Here is a 22,916-nt window from a genome sequence, read left to right as displayed (position 1 = left end):
TAGCAAAGTGTAATTTCTTCAGTGTTGTCACATGAAAAGATATAATAAAATATTTACAAAAATGTGAGGGGTGTACTCACTTCTGTGAGATACTGTATGTATATATATATATATATATATATGTCTTGCACTAAGACATATCTATGCATGTCTTAGTGCACCTGTCAGTGAGTTTGAACTGTCAAAAAAATTTTTATTGGTGCTTTTGTCAGGCGTTATCAGAATTATCAGTAATTATAATACTGCTGCATAATTTTTGTTGCTCATATAAACAATACTTCATGTCTTCTCATATCAAGCTAATAAATGTTGTTGATGGTAAGGTAATCAAGGCTTTGGGCTGATGCTGCTGTTTTCTAATGGGCACACATCTGGTTGGAGCGTGGGTGGTGTGACTATGTTCCTCTCCCCATAGATGAATATCTCCTGTGAGACTTCCTGTCTCAATCTGAATACAATGAACAATGAAAACTTCATCATGGATACCTAAATATTTATTCTGATATAAACAGGAAAACACCTTTGTTTTTCTCTGAAATGGCGGTTCAGAGTAGGAGTAGGAGTAGGAGAGAATTGTCTATAGCCAGTTACATCTGTGTGTATTTCTTCACTGGGAATTCCACAATTAACATTTATTTATTTATGAAGTTGAAAACAAATTGTGTAAATGACAGCCTTGTAGCTCATGTTAGGCCTGTCTTTTAAGTTTAAACGTTATCTTAACTTTCTCTCTGTGGATAAAATGAGTGGAATTTTTACCTCAGAAACCCTTCTGTTGCTCCTTGTTTAAGCTGAGTCGGCTGTGAATGCACATGAAATGTTTTATGCTTTGATATTTCCCTTTCGCAGATCTCTTGGAGAAATCCCGTGTGGTAAAGCAGCCCAGGGGCGAGAGGAATTTCCACATTTTCTACCAGCTGCTTTCTGGAGCATCAGATGACACGCTCAGTAAGAGAACACTTAGAGAATGTATGATTACATGTGCATTCCCAACGCACAATCCATGCAGTGGCTTCCAGAACATAGTGTGGAAAAGATTGCTGGATTGCACTGAAACATACCTGAGTTAAAGACTCTGGGAACAGAATTTATGGTTCATTTGTGGTTTATTTGCATACTGTTAGACCAGTGGTTCCCAACCCTGGTCCTAGATGCACCCCAACACTGCATGTTTTGCATGTCTCGTTAATCAAACACACCTGATTCAGGTCATCAGTAGAGACTCAAAGACCTGAAATTGGTGTGTCAGAGAAAGGAGACATGCAAAATGTGAAGTGTTGGGGTGCCTCCAGGACCAGGGTTGGGAACCATTGTGTTAGACCATGGTCATTGTTTGACATTTTTAATGAAAGAGAACACAATAAAAGGCTTTGATTTCAGGCATCAAAGGGGTGAGCTGAGCAGAATACAACCTAGATGTAACTTAATCTGATAGCAACTGGGTCTTATGGAATGGCCGATACATCGAAACTAAGGAGAGTATAAAAGCAGGGTTGTCCCATCCTGCTCCTGGAGGGCCAACGTCCTGCAAAGTTTAGTTCCAACCCTAATTAAACACACCTGAACCAGCTAATCAAGGTCTTCAGACTCAATAGAAACTTCCAGGTGAGTGTGTTGGAGCTGGTTGGAGCTAAACTCTGCAGGATGTTGGCCCACCAGGAGTAGGATGGGACACCCATGGTATAAAGGGACAGTACAAAGAGTGACCACTCATAGAATAACACATTGGAAAACTTGCATCAAAGATGGTTGACAAGTGAATTGCCTTTAATGCTCTAATTGTGTTTTTCTTTCAGAAAAACTGAAGTTGGACCGAGACTTCAGCAAATACAACTACCTTAGCCTGGATTCGGCAACAGTCAATGGACTGGACGATGCTGCCAGTTTCAGAACAGTTAGAGTAAGTTTTCTTTCAGGCCTTCCATACACTACATACACTCTTAAAAATAAAGGTGCTTCAAAAGGTTCTTCTAGCGATGCCATAGAAGAACCATTTTTGGTTCCACAAAGAACCATTCAGTCAAAGGTTCTTTAAAGAACCATCTCTTTCTTACCTTTTTATAATCTGAAGAACCTTCTTTCACCACAAAGAACCTTTTGTGAAACAGAAAGATTCTTCAGATGTTAAAGGTTCTTTATGGAACCATTTAGACAAAAAGGTTCTTCTATGGCATCGTGAAGCACCTTTATTTTTAAGAGTGTAAAGTAGCTGGTTCCTGACACATTATAGCATATGTCATTGGTTCAGACTGTCTTGGGATTAGCTCAGATCCATGGCACCCTGTATGATGAGAAGTTAGCAAAGCATGTTATCTCCCTGGCTTAACTGGATAAGATCACCCTTTACCCACTGAGGTGGAGTTTGATCTGAACAAAAAAATTTGCATTATGTCATCGTGTAATTTGAGCTTCATTCAAGCCTCTACTTGAAGACAGGGAAGTTGATTTAAGGGGGAATTCCACCTGCTCACAGCTGACGTGTAAATGGAATCAGTGCTTCTGTTTTTCTCATGCACACACTTATTGTCATTGTGAAAACGGGTCGTGCGGAGGATGGACTGTCATTGCAAAGTTTAACAATAAGGATTGATTTCTGCAAGCCTTGTTGAGCCAGTAGTTTTGCTTCCTTTGGACTCTTGCCTCACTGGCCTGGAGACAAAAAAATATTATATATTTTTTTTAACATATTTTGCTTCTGACTTACAGAAAAAGGTTTTACTATCTAATTTGTATTTATTTATTTAACCAGGCAGATTAAAAAAAAAAAGACATGTATTTTTGGAAGCTTTCATAAGGGTTTATAATTTACAATAATAGCTGTAAATTATGTAAGGGATCAAGTGAAGGGTAGTTGTTAGCTGGTCACTGTTGTAAAATAAACAAGGTGACTGCCATTTAGAAGCATCTGGAATGTATTGAAGAAAATTAATTTTTTCATTAAAAAAGAAAATAGCTATAATTTTACACTAACAGTAAAAAGTCACTAAGGGTTGGTAAGATTCTTAAATATTTTTGAAAGAAGTCTTGTATGCTCAACCAAAGCTGCATTTATTTGATCAAACATACAGTAAAACAGAAAACCGTAATATTGTGAAAAATTATTACAATTTAAAATAATTATTTGCTATTTTCATATATTTTAAAATGTAATTTATTCCTGTGAAGCGGAGCTGAATTTTTAGCATCATTCCAGTCTTCAGAGTCACATTATCCTACAGAAATCATTCTAATATGCTGATTTGAGCTCAAAAACATTTATTATTATTTTCAGTGTTGAAAACAGTTGTGCTACAATAGTTGTGCTTTTGTAACATTAAAATTTTTTTACCATCACTTTTGATCAATTTAATGCAACTTCACTGACCCCAAACTTGAAAAGTAGTGTATTTACACTGGGAAAACACAGGAAGTAACGCATAATGTGCTTGAATATTACATTTTTGACAGTGTTGCTGCCTTTTTTTATTTTCTGGCCCGTTAAGACAAGTGACTTTTCCATCAACTAGCCCAAACTTTTTTTGTTTGGGCCCGGACCTTTGGGTCATCCTTATTGTGGAGCCCTGTTCTTTACTTGTCTTCTGGAAATGAGGGCAGAATGTCTGTGTCCAAGCAAACAATGCAGCCCACATTAAACTGATCAGAATTCAGCACCATATCAGAGAATACAGTGCAGTTCTGATGAACAATAGGTCTAAGCCAAGCTCCTTGCTGACGTCAGAACATCCTAACTCGGCATGTGCTGGGCCTCTGGCTCTGTCTTTTAACCTCTTGCCTGGGGAGTCAAATCTAATTAATTAGAAACATGCCTTTTTTGCAGTGTAGACATTTGTAGTTTATAAGGTTCAGCATAAATAAGGCTCTGTGTGTAGGAGACAGTAAACACTTCCACGAGGGAGGATGGTTTCTATTTATGCTAGGCTGTAAATAATATACAAAACTCAGCAGAACGTTCATTCTTAGAGACACGACATGCTTGTCTTGTTAACATGAAAAAAAAATATATATAAGTGTGTTTACACTCTGGAAGCATTAAATTGTGTTACTATTTATTCAGAGATAAAGAAAGTTATTGGGTTGTCATTCACTTTTAGCTGTCACATTTCAGCCCTTTACAGCTCACTCACTGTTATCTCCGACCTTTATACCATTGACTTTGCCAGTGAACTGCTTGCACGTTTATTATCAGTGATTCCTTGACATTTTGAACGTAATTTATGGCTTCACGAGAACAAATATGAACACAAGCTATTGTGGAAGCACAAGGAACATGATGAATCATAAGCTGCTGATGATTCTATTGGCTAAATCTACTGTAAAAATGGAAAAATCTGTTACTTATTTCCTTGTACACCCATAAATTAACAATATTAAATGAATAGTTCGCACAAAAATTAAAATTCACTTACCCTAAAGCTGTTCGAAACTTGTACAGCTGTTGAACACAAAATAAGTTATTTTGAAAACAAGGTTTATAACCAAGCAGTCGCTGGTAGCCATTGACTTGACTAATAGTAAAGAAAAAAGTACTATGGAACTCATTCCAGCAACTGTTTGGTTACCAACATTCTTCAAAATATCTTTGTGTTCAACAGAACAAAGAAATTCATATGGGTTTGCAACAACATGGGGGTGAGTAAATTATGAAATTATTTTAATTTATGGCTCAACTATCCCTTTAAGGTGAATCATGCCATATTTTACTCAAATCAAAATATATAAATAAAGAAATAAAAGATGTGTTTTGAGTTGAGAACATTTCCCATATTTATGGTTGAATTGAGATCATGAGACGACAATATATTATATAATATATAAAAAAAATATTTTTTCCCTTGATTTTTAAAGCGGTCAAATACAAGTTATTCTTAAGACCAGCTGCAATCCTTAATCTTTTCTCTTTGACAGACTGTGGTGTGATGGAAATTTTTGTTCAACACCCTCAGGCTGTCCATTAGTGGTGTGGTTACGGGCCAGTCAATCACTTTACAGACGCCACCATATGTACTGCCATGTTAAATGCCCATCAGCAGACCACTATTGACTAAATGTATTTTCTCTTCTGTTTTCCCAGAATGCCATGCAAATTGTGGGCTTCATGGAGGATGAGGTTCAGTCAGTACTGGAGCTGGTGGCTGCTGTTCTCAAACTGGGAAACATCGAGTTCAAACCAGAGTCTCGTTGCAATGGCTTCGATGAGAGTCGAATCAAGGACAAGAACGGTGAATGCTAGGCTCTTCCAAAAAGCATTGCCGATGCAAACCTTACATTAGTTTTTTAAACTTTGGGTTTGTAAAGGAAAGTACACTTCCCAAGAAACTTTCAAGTGTGAATGATCAGACATCACAATCAGTATTGATGATACAATGACATAAACATTTGCAAGCACTGAAAACCAAATTAATATGAATTGTGAAATAGCAGGTACTGTGGTCTTGTATATAACAGTGCCTTCATCTGCTCACCAGGTTGGTCACTACTGCCATCTATTGATATGTCAAGAGTCATTTACAGTATTAGCTTGCAGTTGGTTGTACACAGTCAATCAACACCGCACTGGTACTTACCCAGATAACCCTTGCATCCTGTACCATGAATGCATAAGATAATGATAAAAACATTTGTATGTATTTGTAAAGCCAGATAAATGCCTTCTTGATTAACAGGTAAAGGATATAATATTTTAAGCAGTGACAAATGTGTTCTGTTATGCGCTAGAAATAATCTAAAATTATTTTCAAATTATCCTATACGTTTACCACAGTTTAATGAACAAATGAACGCATTCAAAATAATGCAAAAACATTTGCAGGCCTGAAACGGCTCCAAATAATTTTCATGGGAAACCAAAAAGTTTAACCTAAAATTTTAATGCTAAATAAATAATAATAATAATAAAAAAAGTTATGTGTCAACTACCCAAATATATGTGCTGCAAATGAGTATTACTTATCACTGCATATTCTAGTAGTTTCCTATAGCCAGGGCAGTGGCCGGCCCAGACTAAACATCACAATCCATGTCAACACCTCCATTTATATATACTACAGCGTCTGGTTTGTCTCCTGTGCTTAAACCCATTAGCAATAATGTGCTTTCTCTGCCCTTTTGACCTGATAGCTATGGGCTGAATTGAGACCGATTGAGCTGCTGTGGGATGAGGTGGTTGTATACCTGATGTCCAGATCCTCTCAAAACCCCTAGAGAAGAAGCACTTTTAAAATACTCTTCAGCTTAAACTCCTTGAAAGGGGTTTAACATGTCTTTACCTTGACCTCTAGATTCTGAGAGACAGGCCTTTGATCAGAATGATTGTTGGTTTTAATTTTAAATGCACTAAAGTTGTCTTATAGAGGTTTTATAGAGAATTTATGTTTATCTTTGGCAATTGGCAAATTTGTTTAAATTACATAACACACTGTCTAGTCTATCCATAAATAATTCTTTAATCTGATCTGCCTGGGTTTGTTTTGCATGCTGACTTTATCATTGTTGTCATACTAAATCCCACAACTGTTTACCATAATGCAGAGAACTACTTCTCAGGCCTACTAATTCACCTTTCAACCATTTTACATTTGTCCATTGCATGTGTTCTGCTGTCTGACTGTCTATCACTCTCTCCTGAATGTTGTTTATGTTGTTATGGCCATGACGACAGAATGGAGTAAGTAGACCTGAGGAGGAAATCCCAAGGCAGTGTGCATGCTGCGATTTTAGCACTTAATCCTAGTCTTAATTCTGATCTTGTATCTCCGCAGCATAAGCCACTGCTAGAGCAAAACCCTGAAGTGTTTCCTAGTAGTATTAGTATGACCTGTACGCTTGATGTTACAGCATTAGCTCTATTCATCCTAAACTTGGAAGGCCTTAAAGGAACAGTTCACCTAGAAAGGGCAATTCTGTCATTATTTATCACCCTCAAGTTGTTCCAAACCCATATCATATGGCTTCAGAAGACTTTGAATATATTGCATGAGTAATACAGACTATTTGTATGGTTCTTTTATAGTGTTTTTTGGAGCTTGAGGGTGATTTAGCATGACTCAATTTTCCTTTTTGGGTGAAGTATTTCTTTAAGCTTCACTGAAACCAGCCAGAGATCTGCAGTGATTTTTGAGCTTTTGGGGCTTCAGAAAATGTAAGAGATGTTGAGGTTATTCTTTGAACAGGGTTACCTCTCATTACTTCTAGAACACTGCAGATCCAGTCTGACATGCCAGTGTGGCCTCTCAGCAAAGGCTGCCAGAATAAAACTGCCAGTGCCAAGTAAAACAATGAGCTGGTGCTTTTCAGCGTGCCATTTGCTGCCTTTTGGAAGTGATTGTGGGCTTTTTCTCAAGCCAGGCCCATTGGAACTGATGATTGCAGTGGCTTTAGTTGCAGAGACTATCATACAGTAGGATTGCTATAAAGATTAAAAAAAGATTGAATAATTCCTGAACCCCAGTGTCATGGCAAAATAGTACAATCCTAACTGTTTATCATAAGCCAATGAGCATAACATTGAGTATTACTCTTGCTTTAATTCAACAATGGAGTTGGTTCACTGATTGGAGTTTTCTAACCCTGCGTTTGTAAACCTGAAAACATTTACTGTGGGTGAAGAGGTTAAAGACTTCACCTCCATCAAGAGATGCAGATAAGATTATGCAGCCTTGATGTATATTGTACCATGTTAACGCCTTAATTTAATCTTAGCTATAGAGACCTGTTTTTTAAGAGCAGACTTTGTTCAGGGCTATTTTACATGTGTTCTAGAAGTGATTTGCTCTGAATTCTTTAAGGCGGTGCCCCACAAGACTATTTTAAATAATTCTGTTGTGGGTGTCACACCAACCGTTTTCACCAGAAACATACATTCATCTGTCAGAGTTCCATCAAACAGCAGTTAAGAATGAAAGATGGGTGGCACTAAACAACTGCATGTGAACGTTCTCCAGTTTCCCTATCATGAATTGCAGAGTGCCATCTTGGCAGCAAACCAGTGTGAAGCTTGCTGAAGTAAGAGCATACATTGTTGCAGAGCTTCAGTGGGACGACGTAGTTTAGAGATGGTATTATATTAGGGAAAACAACAAATATTTACAGATTTTCTGAAATATATATATTTTTGACATTCTTCCCCAAAGGCCCCAAAATTTCCAATATATCCACCTTATAGAGTTACCCAGAGAAAGGTGTTTAGTAAATAACGTTGAGTGACGGTTGCCATATTAGTGCGCCTGTTTGCAGTGGTGTTTTAGTTTGCAGTGTACATTTTAATTACCACAGTTATCATTTGTTCCATGGATTCTCATTTATCTTTTTATTCTTGCAGGACAACAGTTTTGAACAGTTCATTATCAACTACTGCAATGAGAAGCTCCAGCAAATCTTCATCGAGCTTACTCTCCGCGAAGAGCAGGAGGAGTATATCCGTGAGGTAAGCAACAGCCAGTACATGAAGACAAATAGGAAATGGTCTTCTCTCAATGTCTGCAACTCTAACAGTTTTTGAATGAAGTTACCTTGGAGGGAAAGTGCTTTGGGACAGGTACCATAACATCACATTTACTGCTGTAGAACATTTTTTATACATAATAAAGAAATGTCTTTCTAAAAATGGAATTTAAATAAAAAATAATGGTCGTTTATGAATTATTTGACTTCGGTCAACCACAATCCTGCACACATAGGATTGTGGGATATATATCGTGAACAGTCAACAGTGCAAAGGCAGCATTCCTAGTTTCGGATACATCTATCCACTTGCTTTTTTAAATTGTTTAATATACAGAGTTTATTGCACGGTATGGCGTATGTAGTAAGCTAGTGTTTTCTTCCAAACAGTCTTTGTCTACTATTTGCTTCCTTCTATCAATCCTTCCCCTTTCGCGCTGTGATTGTGGGGACGGAAACGATCCTTAAAGTTATTTATGTTGCTGACTTTATCATTGTTGTCATACTAAATCCCACAACTGTTTACCATAATGCAGAGAACTACTTCTCAGGCCTACTAATTCACCTTTCAACCATTTTGGTTTACATTTGTCCATTGCATGTGTTCTGCTGTCTGACTGTCTATCACTCTCTCCTGAATGTTGTTTATGTTGTTATGGCACCCCCGACAGCTGGATTCCAGTTCAGAGCCTCAGTTGGAACGCTCATGAAGAACCTGCTGACCAAGAACCCCAACTACATCAGGTAACAATCACAAAGCTTTTGACTCTGATCTCATTATGACATAACCATATATGTATATATATATATATATATATATTCTTTTTTGTATTATTATTATTTTTTATTAAACGGCAAGCTTAAAATAAATAATTAAAAAATGTCTAGTTTATTTAGAAACATACAATATTTTCACTTTACCAAACTTGTTTTTCAGGTGCATCAAACCCAATGACAAGAAAGCAGCCCACATTTTCACAGACTCACTAGTGTGTCACCAGGCGCGCTATTTGGGTCTGATGGAGAATGTACGCGTAAGAAGGGCTGGTTATGCTTTCCGCCAGCCCTACGAGCCCTGTCTGGAGCGCTACAAGATGCTCTGCAAGCAAACTTGGCCCCACTGGAAGGGCCCAGCCAGGTTAGACCACCAATGATCTTATGTTTTTTGTGTTGTTTTAAAGAACTCTTCTTCAGGCTTCACTGTTTTTCTGAACATGTTGTTCAGCTGATGTCATTATACTGTCATCACATTTGAGATTAAGCAAATCTTTAAGTGACTGTACCTCCACCTGCATGACTTTTTTATACTCATTCGTAGATATTTAAACATGCTGTTTCTTGTCTTAAATCTCCCTTCATTCCTTTCAGGTTTAACGGTTTCTTTAACACCGCTTGGCTACAGAAAACAGCCTTTTTTATTTACTTCTATCTGATGGCAAACATGCCAAGACAGAATTGGGCCTCATAACTTTGTCCCTTCTGGACATTGAGTCATTTCACTAAATAGTTTGATAGGAGAATCTTTAGTGTTCATGGAGATTTTGGTGTTGCACATCTTATGTTATCTTGCATTGGAATGTTGTTATCGTCTCTATGCCGACAGTGGTTAGACTATGTTTTACTTTTCATTCAGGTCACTCAGACACTGTTTGTTATCACTCACATGGTGCATGTTTCTGTTCTAAATCATACGGTGCACCTTTACTTTGTTTTATTGTCTCCTGTCTGACTTATTTTGTTGCTGTCTGTTCAGTGATGTGGGTGTATTCAGTCCACAGTCTGAAACTGCACTGAAAATAACAGATTATAATTTTTTTTTAAACCTGGTAATATAAATAAATATTTTGCACTATTTGCAATCTTGATCGTGTGTAGATCTGTCAGAGTGTGGCACTAGCAATACCAAGGTTGTGGGTTCAATTCCCAGAGAATGAGCATATTAGCAAAATATATAACTAGAAGTTGCTTTGCATAAAAGCATCTTCCAAAAGCATATTAAACAATGAAAACCTTTAGCGCCCTTGTCAGCTCAAGTGTTTCTCTTTTTAAAAGAATTCCTCTTTTTAAAAGATCAGGTGATATTTTAATTTATTCTTTTTTTTATGCTCAAGTTGTTGTTTAGAAGCATTTTCACAAGTGGTCTCAGACTTTTGGACCTACCAAATCAATTTTTTTGTAAATGGCCTGGCTCACTGACAACTCATGGCCTGTTTTCTTATCAGGGAGGGTGTCGAGGTTCTCCTTAAAAATCTGCAGGTTCCTGCGGAGGAGTTTGCCTTTGGACGTTCAAAGATCTTCATCAGGAACCCAAGAATGGTAAGTGAGTTATTGCCCTAAAGATCATTGAGTGTAATCTTGATGCAGTTATACAGAAGACGGCTCTGTCCTTGTGAGAAACATGGCAAATACTGTATATCATTTGGCTCCTTTCCAGTTCCAGCATGGCGGATGGCTTGGATTTGTACGTTTGATATGAGGAATCAAAAGGCCAATGCAAGTATTACGTATGGTCTCTTAAGGGTTTTGTAAGGCTTTTAAAGCAGGAAGTCATGTTCCTTCAGGCTTCTCTTGTATAATTAGTAGCAATCGCCCTCATGAAAGAAAGAAACGCAAACAGGCAGTCACACACATGGTTTCACTTATCCCCCCATCCACTGTTTGTCAGTTTGCATGGGAAACGAGACTCCAGCTGAGAAATTCCAGAGGAGCCCATGAAACCCCTGTATTGAAGCCTGGGCATCAGTCATCAATCGAGCACTGTGTGGAGTATTTATCTTATCCTTGTCCATTCCTCCTGCATAATCTACCATCTACAGATGTTTGTTCAAAGCCAGTGGATGACTTCTGCCCAGCCTTAATGTAGTCTAGTCATCTTTCACCTCTTTTCCGCCAAAATGTTGTTGGTGCCCTTGCTTGGACAAGGGATCTACAAACTCAATGATGTAATAGACTTTGTTTCTACATAACCTGGCCACAGACAAGCAGCGCATCACAATCTTTGGATACGAGTCTAAAGGTCCGGTCACATTTATCATTGCTCAGTGAAATTTTGCAGGCATAATCCAGTAATTTCAACGTACTATCCTGACAATGAAAAGTTCCTCACAAATTTTTCTCATGTTCAAGCTGTTCACACAAATCCACTGTGTTGACCAACAAAAAGCTGCTCGATTTGAAAGTGGCTTAGCTGTGCTTCATACGTCACAACACTATTGCCAATGGACCTTTTTTGCTGCAAAATTTTGCAACTTGCAATGATGTGACCACACCTTTACTCCAGGATTTGAGAACTTATTTTAACCATTTGTCCCATTTTTCGAACCTATTTAGACCAGTTTATTGATTACAATGTAAGGGAACTAGTTTAGCATAGAGTTGTTGCTGTTGGCCTCTGACATTAGCAATTCCTGGTTCAAGAAACCCAGCTGCTTTAAAAGGGTAAGCCCCAAGTTTTCTTGCCCAGAACCACCTTTCTGTGCTGAAAACTCCAGATAGGTCTTAACTCTATAACTATATACATTTTGTTCAGACCAATTTGGCAGACACTGTCAAACAGCTACTTAATACCAGAGGATGCTGGTCCCACTATGGCTGGAATTTATTTTGCTGGTCTTGGCGATCATCATCAGAATCCTGTGGCATATAAAAAGGACATCATGTGGTCTCACAAAAGTTCTCTATATCAAATTTGTGGGAATTTTTATCCTTGGGAATTTGATCATGTATCTTTGCTTGCTCACACTGCACACAGATCTGATTTGTTTTTCAAATCCGATCTTGTTCAAATCTGCAACAGACTATCATTTTGCAAGTGATGAAATCTGATCCGTTCATTCATACAATGTTTATCTACATCAGTTGCTAAAGTAATGATGTAGCCATCAGCACAATGCCAACAGCTGAAAGTATGGAAAGAGAAGATGGAAACCTTTATTTTAATGTCTTGGCTCTTGTTCACCATGACGTATCAGTGTGGTGCTGAGATGCATCAGCAATAAAGGAAGTTTTATACATTAATGCATATGTTGTGTTTGAAACTGAACTGAGATGTGGATATGGGTGTGGTTTATATCAGGTTTGTAAAAGGCTGATTTTTTGTTTTTCTTCAGCTCTTCTTCTTGGAAGAGAAGAGGAGGCAGTGCCTAGAGGATCTGGCAACCCTCATCCAGAAGATCTACCGTGGTTGGAAGTGCCGCACTCACTTTCTCCTGTTGAAGAAGAGCCAGGTGGTGGTGGCCGCCTGGTACCGAAGATTTGCGGTGAGCACCATTCACTACACCTGCCACAGAACACATTAATTGTTTCTGGGATCAGAGGTAGAACTTTTTTTTTAAACTCAAAATTGCTGGTTGTTTTTGATTGTAGCAACAAAAGAAGTACCAGAACATCAGGTCCTCTGCCTTAGTGGTTCAGTCATTCATCCGAGGATGGAAGGTAGGTTTCAGGTGCACTGCATGTCATTTCCTTTAGCGAAAAAAGGGCTTTCCTCACTGTCTAACCCCTTTTTCACAGGCCCGGAAGCTTCTGCGTGAGCTGAAACACAAGAAGCGGTGCGAAGAGGCCGTCACAACTATTTCTGCCTACTGGCATGGAACTCAGGTACTGAACACAGTTTCTTCTTGAAAAAGGAAATGGTGAATTGTGTGGTTCGATTTTCAATGCTGGAGCTTCTCCACTGCTTTTGCTTTGTTTTTCTCCTTAAGTCCTAATCTCACTTCTGCTTTTGATGCGACTTACTCTTTTCGGTCACTCTCTTCTTGTCATTTTTCTGACTTTAACCTTTGCCATCCTGTCTCTGCTTCCACGTGGCCCTCCTCGGCTAACATCCGCAGGCTCGCTGGGAACTGCGGCGTCTTAAGGAGGAGGCACGGAATAAACACGCCGTGTCTGTCATTTGGGCAGCTTGGCTTGGAACTAAGGTATTTAAAGAGTCTGCCAAACGTAGTCATCTCCCATCCCGCCTCACCCAAGCTGTGAATGGCATTCCTTTTGTTTGCTTTTGACTAACTGTTTTATTATCTTGTAGGTAGCATTTTATGCTAAATAATCGGGAAATACTAACATATTGTTCTTTTGCTGACATGGTGGTGGCAGATGGTGAAACATCTGTACCTAAATATGAAAAGGTGTATGAATTTGAGTGCATGTATGAATCTTATGTTCTTAAAACTAACCCATTTCGAGTTCTACTTCATAACCCTTAATAATATTGAAAAACTGCTTATATGTTTGTGCTTTCATGTTTTAAAGTTTCAAGACTATACTGACTTTGTTCTACTGCACTTTTTTTTAACCTTCATGACATTCATAATCTTTGATTTTATTTTAACTTTTTACAACCTCAGGTTCAGTCAGAGCTGATTAGTTTTGAATTTGAACGGTATTGACCACACCCTAATTGTGATTTATAACAAAAGTTTGAGGAATTTGAGGAACGAGTCACTTAACAGAAATGTAAGAAGTCCAACAAAATGACACAAGTGCTGAAACAAAACATGGAAAATTACGTCATTGCTTTGGGCTAATTATGCCGATGCAGAATCAATCTAAACCCCAAATTACCTGATTGTTTTTTTTTTACTTGACAGTTATTAGACATATTTCTAAGACAGTGGGAGAATAAACAGCCATCACAACTGATTTAAATTATGTGAGAGAGTACCACAATATGTCCACTTGTAACAGCATAATAAAAATCTTATTTAAAATTAAAATGGAAATGGATGTAATATTTTGAGCTGTTTTCTAACAATAAAAATAAATCAAATCCACATCACACACCATTAATTGAACTGCATTCTCAACTCTGATAAATACACCTACCAACTATAATCTTGCAGCAAGCCATTTGTTTTTAAAAAGTGACTGATGTCTGTCCTGGCTGGCTATGTAGTTATTCTCAGTGTCACAATTGAAACGATAAAAGACGTGGCCTATATGCTGATATAAATGTTTACAGGACAAGACCTGACGAAGGTCAGTTTAGTCATTTGAATGTTACATTAATAGGGCTGATAAGCACGAATGACAAGTTATTTTAACAAGAATAGTACTTTTAACAAGTTATTGTCTCTCCGAAAATGTCCTGATTTACAACACTCTTGTCTTTTCTTTAATGTCTGTGCTTAATACCTTTCCACCATCCTCCTCTTCATTTTCTTAAAAAAAAAAAATGGCACACTGAACAGGCTCGGAAGGAACTGCGGCGCTTAAAGCATGAAGCTCGCAGTAAACAGGCCGTGTCTGTCATTTGGGCCTGCTGGCAAGGAACTAAGGTATTCACCACTATGTCTTTATGGCATCCCATCCTCCATTTAACCCATCTCACACCTCCATATGTACCTGAGGTGGATCATGACCCATGTTCCCTGAGCTCATCCCATCCATTGTGCATGCCAACACATTCAGGATCCCACAGCATGAATCATACTTGCATTGTAGCCGATTGTAGAAATAAGATGAATGGGATGGCTGAGGATGGGAACCCGGGAGAGCAGGGTCGGCGTGTGTTGCGTTGGGGGCAGAACTGAATGTGATCTTTTAAGCCTCTTTCCTCTGATTGCCGATGGATTAAAGCTCATCCAGACGGGCACCCTGCAGGCCGATTCCCACGCAGCAGGCTGGTGTCACAGCCGGCACGACCTCTGTCCATACCAAGTGTCCCATTTTATTAAGCACTCCCTTGGAGTGAGTCTGGACCCCATGTGTTTGGTCATATCTTACGATATTCAGTAAGGGCATAAATCAGGGATATGCAAATTTTTGTAGCATGGTGTTTTTGTTAGTTTTACAGAAAACTGTAGGATTTAGATATAAAATAAAAATAAAAAATGTTTTAATTAATTTCTTTTACTTTAATATGTTAGGCTATCAAAGTTACTCTGTAAAAAAAAAAAATTACAGTTTTATCATTTACAAAGTATTGTGGACTAAAACAATTTTTTTATTTATTTTAGTTGTAATTAATTGTAATTTATTGGGTGGCTTTTTTGTAGAAAAGCAAGGCAATTAAGAATCAGTAAATGAAAAAGCCTGATCAAATTTAGTTTTAAAATGTGTAACCAAAAACCACAGATAGTCTTGGACGAGCCTTGTGTGTTTATGCCAGTGTCTTGATGGACCCAGTTAGTGATATAAATAATCCTGATTAGTAAAAAATGAAATATGGTTTGATGAATTGCAAAACCTAAAATTATCTGATTATCAATCAAATATAAATATATTACGCACGTTTTAGACTAATGCTGTGACATTAAAACACTACAGTGCTTTATAATCAATGCACTTGCCTGTTGCCGTCTTGGTTTATTATAACGTGAGCGTTTTGATTGCCTGAGTAACCTCATGGCAGGCTGGTTTTGGTCTGTGAGGTGGACGTTGAGTATCCCTGGTGTAGATTTTATCCTATAGATGAGAAAAATCATCTCATTCCATCCACAAGCCCATGCGAACTTCTCTTTGCATGTTGGGATTGTACTGCACTGCTGTTTCTTCCCACCCCATCTGAGTGGCCTTTGCCTTGTTGAGGTTGATGTGGCTTGTTTTATTGTGTGTTTGTGTGGTGTGAGCATTTAAGAGAGCAGTTGTGCTCTTACTTTCCTTGTATTGCTCTTTTTCCCTTCTTCTCACTCATGTTTTGTTAACCCCATGAAAAGAAATGTGCTCTCCACAGGAAAACCTCAACATTGTCCATCTGTCTTAACCAATGGCAAACACAGAGTTTCTTTACCAGCCGGTAATGGTGTGTGATGTGTGCCTATCTGTGGACCATGCTGCTCCTTCTCGAGCCGCTTTTTACAAATATTTCTCTCCTTTCTGCATTCATCCCCTTCTTCCTCCCTCTTTCACAGGCACGTAGAGAGCTGAAATGTTTGAAGGAGGAAGCCAGGCGTAAGCACGCCGTCGCTGTCATTTGGGCCTACTGGTTGGGACTAAAGGTATCTTCCAACCATTTGCCAGGCGTTTGAGTCTTTAGGAAATGAGTAGGAAGCGTCCACATAACCAGCCTCTCTGTCACATAACCAGCTTCTCTGCTATGAACTAACAATATAATCTAACCCCAGAGTTCAGTTCCACAGGTCCATTAGCATCCAAGGCAGTGATGCACATTAGTGTTGTCATAAGCCAGGGCAAAGTAAGGCTTTAGATACTGGATGCATCTCCATAATGCAGAATCAAATCTGTTCTCATAATCCAGGGCTTTAGAAAAGCTTCCTCTGGAGAGATTGGAGGCAGATGCTTTTCCTTCTGTATTCCTAAAAACTGGCACTGGGCAAAATAGCTGTTAGCGTGACACTGTTGCAGCCTGCCTGATGATACGTCTGTGTTTGTCAGGGGTTGTTAAGGTCAGTGGGTGTTTTGCACATGTGTATGGGACCGTTCTTTACGTTTATAAAACTGATTGATCATTGATGCATTTTATATATATATATATATATATATATATATATATATATATGTATATATATGTATATATATATATATATATATATGTATATGTGTATGTATGTGTTGTCCAAGATCATGAGAATCCTGGTTCTTAAAAATGACAATTGTTAATGGATGAATTAAAATATGTATTGATTTTTAGCATATTTTAAACCTAGTTTTATCTTATTTTAAATCATTTTAAGAATAAAAATAACCATCCTAAGTAACTGTTTTTATTTAGTGCTTATTACCTCTAAATAGAGGGGAACTCTGACCAAAGTCAACACCGTTTCTGCATAACAGACCATTATGACGTCATTTAAGAGTGCTGCCACTTGCAAAATGAGCTATAGGATAAGCCAGGCTTTATGAAAAAAGTCTGCCTTGTGAGATTTCATCTGAATTACAGAGCAGAATTGCATGAATTTATTAATGACTAAAACTTTGCCCTAGTAGCCCAACGCTAGGACAGCTATATTTTCTGTCTGTTTCTGTGTGCCTGTCCTGTCTGCATGCTGCTCCTAACGTTCTGTTGGCTTTTACAGACATTAAAGGTCTTTGTTGTGTTGTCTCCACTGTTGTTTTTGTTGTTGTTATTGTTTTATAAGTGCTTTTTGCTGTCATTACTGTTTTTTTCATGTAGGGGTCTTAGGGGTGGCTTCTGCCTTTACAGGTTCTGTAAAGATAACTGTGTACTGTATGACTGTGGATCTCTCATTGTTTTGATCACAACATCAGTTCTCTTTTGTCTTTGCTTTCCAGTGTGCTGCTCTTTAGGTGTTAAAACCCTGTTTGTCACAAACCACTTGTCTGTCCTGACAGTGTCTTGTCCCATTGCTGCTGTCATCACAAAACTTTCAATACAAAAAGTGACTAATTAAACCCACCTTTTTCACAGGTCCGTCGGGACTATAGGAAGTTCTTCAGAGCTAATGCTGGCAAGAAGATCTATGACTTCACCATTCAGAGAATTGTAAGTCACTTAAGTAGCTGATTTGCCTACTCATTTCTGTTAATCACCTAATCATCCAGAAAAGTAGTCTTACTTGTTGGTGGTACACTGTTTGCCATGTAAATCACCACAAGCTGTGCAACATCTGGTCTTTGCAGTTTCTGGTAAGTACATTTGATGGAGAGCATGGCTTGTTTGTTACATGCTTTGTAAAGCCAAAGATCCTGCTTCACTTTTTCACTTTCATTTCAAATATGCTTGGCCACAACCAATTGTACCAAGCTAGTGACATACTCCTAAGTCCATGTATACAACAAGTGCAAATTAAGTCATGTCTTTTACATCTAGTACACTTCATGTATCCCAACACATTGATTAGTGCAATAAGAAACCAAGTAGTTACCACTAGGAAATTATTTCTGACACGTTCTCTGCCTTTCATCATTCTCCCGAGAAGAAAGAAAATACTCCCATAAGGGACTAATGTGAGTTTTTGTGTACAGATGCAGAAGTACTTCATGGGCTTGAAGAAAACAATGCCTTCCATGTCACCAGTTGACAAGAGCTGGCCAGCTCGCCCCTACGGTTTCCTGGATGGGATGCATCAAGATCTCAGGAGGATTTTCCATCTGTGGAGGGTTTGTGTCTTTAGACACATCTGTATATAAATATACAGGTGCATCTCAATAAATTAGAATGCCGTGGAAAAGTTCATTTATTTCAGTAATTCAACTCAAATTGTGAAACTCGTGTATTATATAAATTCAATGCACACAGACTGAAGTAGTTTGTCTTTGGTTCTTTTAATTGTGATGATTTTGGCTCACATTGAACAAAAACCCACCAATTCACTATCTCAACAAATTAGAATATGGTGACATGCTAATCAACTCCAGAGCCCCTACCAAGTATTGAGTACATCTACAGTAAATTAACATACTTTCCAGAAGGCCAACAATTCACTAAAAATGTTATTTTTTTATTGGTCTTATGAAGTATTCTAATTTGTTGAGATAGTGAATTGGTGGGTTTTTTGTTAAATGTGAGCCAAAATCATCACAATTAAAAGAACCAAAGACTTAAACTACTTCAGTCTGTGTGCATTGAATTTATTTAATACACAAGTTTCACAATTTGGAGTTGAATTACTGAAATAAATGAGCTTTTCCATGACATTCTAATTTATTGAGATGCACCTGTATATCTAAAATTAACTGTTAAGACCTTTGTCATGTCTGGTTTTAAATGAATCTATCCTTATGGTGTCCTTCAATTAGTGTAAGAAATACCGCAGCCAGTTCACAGAAGAGAAGAAGGCTACCTACGAGGAGAAGCTTGCGGCTAGTGAACTCTTCAAAGATAAGAAGGCCTTGTATCCTAGCAGGTAGGGAAAAACTGTTCACCTAAGTTCATTTTTGTACGTTTACTCTATAAAAAAAATTGTACTGCCATAACACACATCCTCTGCTTTACAGTGTGGGTCAGCCTTTCAAAGGAGACTATGTGGAGATAACCAAAAACCCAAAGTACCAGAAGCTCAATAGCTTGGTGGAGGATAAAGTTTTGCTGGCAGATGTGGTCAGTAAAATCAACCGTGCCAATGGCAAGGTGAGGACACTTAGCTCTGTGCCAGTAGAATTTACGGTATGACAGATAAATGACGGGCATTCCAAGCTGCTGATAAGATGTTGTTGTCCGTCATTTTGACCATCAATCATACTGAACTCTCTGTAACACATAAACATCTTTTTTTGACAAATTCCCAAATGTATTACATTACATAACATTTAGTCATTTAGCAGACGCTTTAATCCAAAACAACTTACAAATGAGGACAATAGAAGCAATCAAAACCAACAAAAGAGCAATAAAATGCAAGTGCTATGACAAGTTAGCCCAACGCAGTACACGTAGCAAAGTTTTGTTGTTGTTATGGTTAAACAGCTGTTGTGTTACATGTAATTTGGATCTGAGTAATCTTGACAAATACAAGTGCTGGCTCAGACAAATTTAGAATGTTCTTCCAAAGGCAAAAAATGTCTATGTTTGCATTTTATGGTCAATTTAGGTCCTTTCATCCTAAACGTTACCTTTAAAGACAACTTCATTTTTAGGGAGCGCCAAGAATTTTCCTCCTGACCAAGAAGAGCTTTGTTCTGGCTGATCAGAAGACGGGCCAGGTGAAGGCCAGCGTTCCCCTGCTGGACCTCAGCAGTGTTTCTGTGAGCACACAGAGCGATGGTTTTTTCGCCCTCAAGCTCAAAGAGGTTTGACATTCAATATCTCGTCTCATTTAGGGCACCATGTGAGTCAGGACCAATATTGACCGTGATCTCTCTTTAGGGTTCTACATCTGCAGCCAAAGGTGACTTCCTGCTGAGCAGTGATCGACTGATTGAGATCATCACCAAACTTCATCGCATTGGTGCTGCTTCAGCTGACAGAAACCAGATCAATATCGATATTTCAGATGAGTAAGTGTCCAACATTTCTGTGTATCTTGTTTCCTCAGTATCACTCTTGTGTCTTAACTTACTCTCTCCCTTTCAGGTTCTTAGTGCAGTTCAAGCAGGACAAAGTGTGTGTTAAATTCATCCAGGGTACACCAAAGAACGGCAACGGTGTCGCCTGCAAACGTAAAAACAACCGTCTTCTGGAAGTGTCTGTTCCGTCACCATAAGGAGCGATCAGCTCGGCCCACTGAGGGGTGTCATCTCTGAGATTCTTCACTCTCCCCCAATCCCGTAATGATTGTGCAATTATGTTGATCCTGTCATTTCTGATTCTAAATAGTCAAATCAGCAGGTTTTTGGCACCTAAAAATGTTACTGCTTCCCTGCTTTTAACAGTGGGGTGGAAGTCCATCATTATCTCTTCCCAAATTGTGGGACTGAACAGAACTTTAATTGAAATAACAATAATAACCATTATGATTACAGTGACATGCTTTGAGGCTGGCAATGGCCGAAGATTCACTTGGTGAATCTCACCTCACACTCTGCTCAGCAATATCCATGTCTCTGAACCATTGTGTTTGCATGAGCCTCTTGCTGGGAGAAACTTTGTAAATAGAGATACTGAAGGGTATTGTTGGGCTCCTAGAAGGATGCTGAAAAGCTACAAAATTTAAGATTGCACTTTTTCACTGGGGGGGGGGTGGTCAGGAAAGACTGGTTGGTTGGTTTGTTTATTTTTATGTTCTATTGTCATCTTGTGTTTCTAGTGCAGAACAGTCATTTATTGAAAAAAAAAAAATACTCATCTGACTTTTGCCAAATGATAAGGCATTTTGCGATCCAAAACCTTGTGCCATTTAGCTGTTCCTCCCCAGGAGAAAGACATTATCTTGTATACATTTATAGTGCAGACACTTTCTTATTTATAAGCCAAATAATAATGATTATTTTCAGTTTCGTGATAAATGCCAAACAATATCATTTTAAATCCTGCTTTTTCACATGTATTATGTTTATAAATGCTTGCTTAATACATTACATGCATTAAATCAGGGTATTATCATGAAAACCACTTCCCCAGAAATGCGATGTACTATACCTGCATCATTCATATATATTCATGCAGGGCATCGTTTGAATTCATGGGGACCAAATACCATTCATGGCCCTGCATTTATGATGGAATCTCCAATGCTCTAAAGATCTTCTCACATCTGGATTGACTTAGACCAGTAGTCAAGACAGCTGGTGAGCGCTTCTTTCAGAAGGCCTCACAGAAGAAAAACTGACACTAACAACCTGAATGCTGGTACGATGTTTGCCAAGTCTGCTTCAGTCAGTCAGTCCTTTTACTTAAAGCTGCACGTATATGAGCTGTAGAATTTGTGTGGACCTTGTATGGAAGGAGGCTAATAATAGTAGGTGATATTTGTTGTCCTATGGCTGTATCTGGGCAAAATCGATATGCTTTTTGTCACTGGAATGTGGGCTGCATCCTTTTATTTTTGGCTCGCTCACATATGCTAATAATAAATGCAGTGTTTTTCTTAAGGTCTGACCCACAAGGGTTTTTTTTTTTTTTTTTTTTTTTAAAAGGGTTTTTTTGAAAGAGTGCAAACAGCCATGCATTCATTGGACGCAAGGCAAACAATACACAATGCTTAAGTATATGTCGTTTACCAAGATCGTGGATGATACTTTTTTCAGTCGTATTTAATGGGATATTTTCTCGCGTTGTTTTAGTGGACATTTTGTACTCCTGAACTTCTAGCCCGCCAAAATAACTTCTCTGCTTCAGTTCCATGATGCTTTTTGATGTGTTTTTTGTAATTTTACAGTAAAAACATAACTAGAGTTTAGGGGAGTGGATTATCATCATCTTCAGTACAGGACATTTGTGCGAGCTGAATTACTTCATTATCTAGAATTCCGCATAGTGTCCGTCTTTCATGCAGTAAGCTCTTGGTTCTCTTCCTCTTCCATGTCAGGAGTTTGAATTGAAAGAGAGGTAAATAATTGTATGCATTGTTGTGTGCCTAAATGTAACCTGTTCTGAAAGACATGAAAACATGGAAATGTTTCATTAAATACTAAGTGTAATAAATGACAAGTAATCATTTTTATTAAATTAAAGCAATGAATAAATGACTTTGGATAATCATTGGGGTTTGTTGATTTGAAAGTGTTCTGACAAAGATGAGTGAATCGATGTAGAATGTTCAAAAATTTTTGTTTGTAAATCAGTATTAAACGTTTCGCATTTCTCAGTTTCACAATTAGCTTTTTTTTATAAAATATAAATATATTGTGTAAAATATAAATTATGATGGTTGTAAATTCCTAATAAATTTGTATTTACAAGTAAATAAGACACATGAATGCACCAAAGTAGCCATGCAGTATACCTGGATTGGGCAAAGCTACCCACCCCCACCCGCACTTTTACTTATGTTTCAATTTAAATGGAAAGTTAATTAGTTATTAAGTAAAGTTAGCTTAATATACTATATATATGCATTTGGCACTTGACCCTGTCAAACTGGCTTACTGGATCCTTTCTATCTGGGACTGAACTTTAAACTTGGTTGAAGAACAGTATACGTTTTCAACCATTTAACCAGCTGACAACCTCGTTACAC

At 38.1% G+C, this 22,916-nt stretch overlaps 1 protein-coding gene across 1 annotated transcript in view; it reads left to right on the top strand.

Annotated features, from left to right (window-relative positions):
* The window catches only part of LOC107549901 (unconventional myosin-Ib-like), a 62,904-nt gene extending 40,479 nt beyond the window's left edge, over positions 1–22,425 (top strand). Inside the window, exons 7-29 of the mRNA XM_016231086.1 lie at positions 850–948; positions 1,797–1,900; positions 5,072–5,219; positions 7,170–7,266; positions 7,941–8,001; positions 8,318–8,422; positions 8,491–8,533; positions 8,976–9,183; positions 9,377–9,577; positions 10,662–10,755; positions 12,549–12,698; positions 12,805–12,873; positions 12,952–13,038; positions 13,272–13,358; positions 14,628–14,714; positions 16,290–16,376; positions 17,768–17,842; positions 18,325–18,459; positions 19,099–19,205; positions 19,297–19,429; positions 19,936–20,088; positions 20,165–20,295; positions 20,372–22,425. Coding sequence (XP_016086572.1) covers positions 850–948; positions 1,797–1,900; positions 5,072–5,219; positions 7,170–7,266; positions 7,941–8,001; positions 8,318–8,422; positions 8,491–8,533; positions 8,976–9,183; positions 9,377–9,577; positions 10,662–10,755; positions 12,549–12,698; positions 12,805–12,873; positions 12,952–13,038; positions 13,272–13,358; positions 14,628–14,714; positions 16,290–16,376; positions 17,768–17,842; positions 18,325–18,459; positions 19,099–19,205; positions 19,297–19,429; positions 19,936–20,088; positions 20,165–20,295; positions 20,372–20,501 — 2,591 coding nt within the window. The 3' untranslated portion in view covers positions 20,502–22,425. The remainder of the gene's footprint in view (positions 1–849; positions 949–1,796; positions 1,901–5,071; positions 5,220–7,169; positions 7,267–7,940; positions 8,002–8,317; positions 8,423–8,490; positions 8,534–8,975; positions 9,184–9,376; positions 9,578–10,661; positions 10,756–12,548; positions 12,699–12,804; positions 12,874–12,951; positions 13,039–13,271; positions 13,359–14,627; positions 14,715–16,289; positions 16,377–17,767; positions 17,843–18,324; positions 18,460–19,098; positions 19,206–19,296; positions 19,430–19,935; positions 20,089–20,164; positions 20,296–20,371) is intronic.
* The last annotated feature ends 491 nt before the right edge of the window (positions 22,426–22,916 follow it).

This window comes from Sinocyclocheilus grahami, unplaced genomic scaffold (genome assembly GCF_001515645.1).
Source record: "Sinocyclocheilus grahami isolate Dianchi unplaced genomic scaffold, SAMN03320097.WGS_v1.1 scaffold383.1, whole genome shotgun sequence".
Taxonomy (NCBI): Eukaryota; Metazoa; Chordata; class Actinopteri; order Cypriniformes; family Cyprinidae; genus Sinocyclocheilus; species Sinocyclocheilus grahami.
Note: the sequence above shows the minus strand (reverse complement) of the source record. Positions and strands in the feature narration are given on the sequence as shown.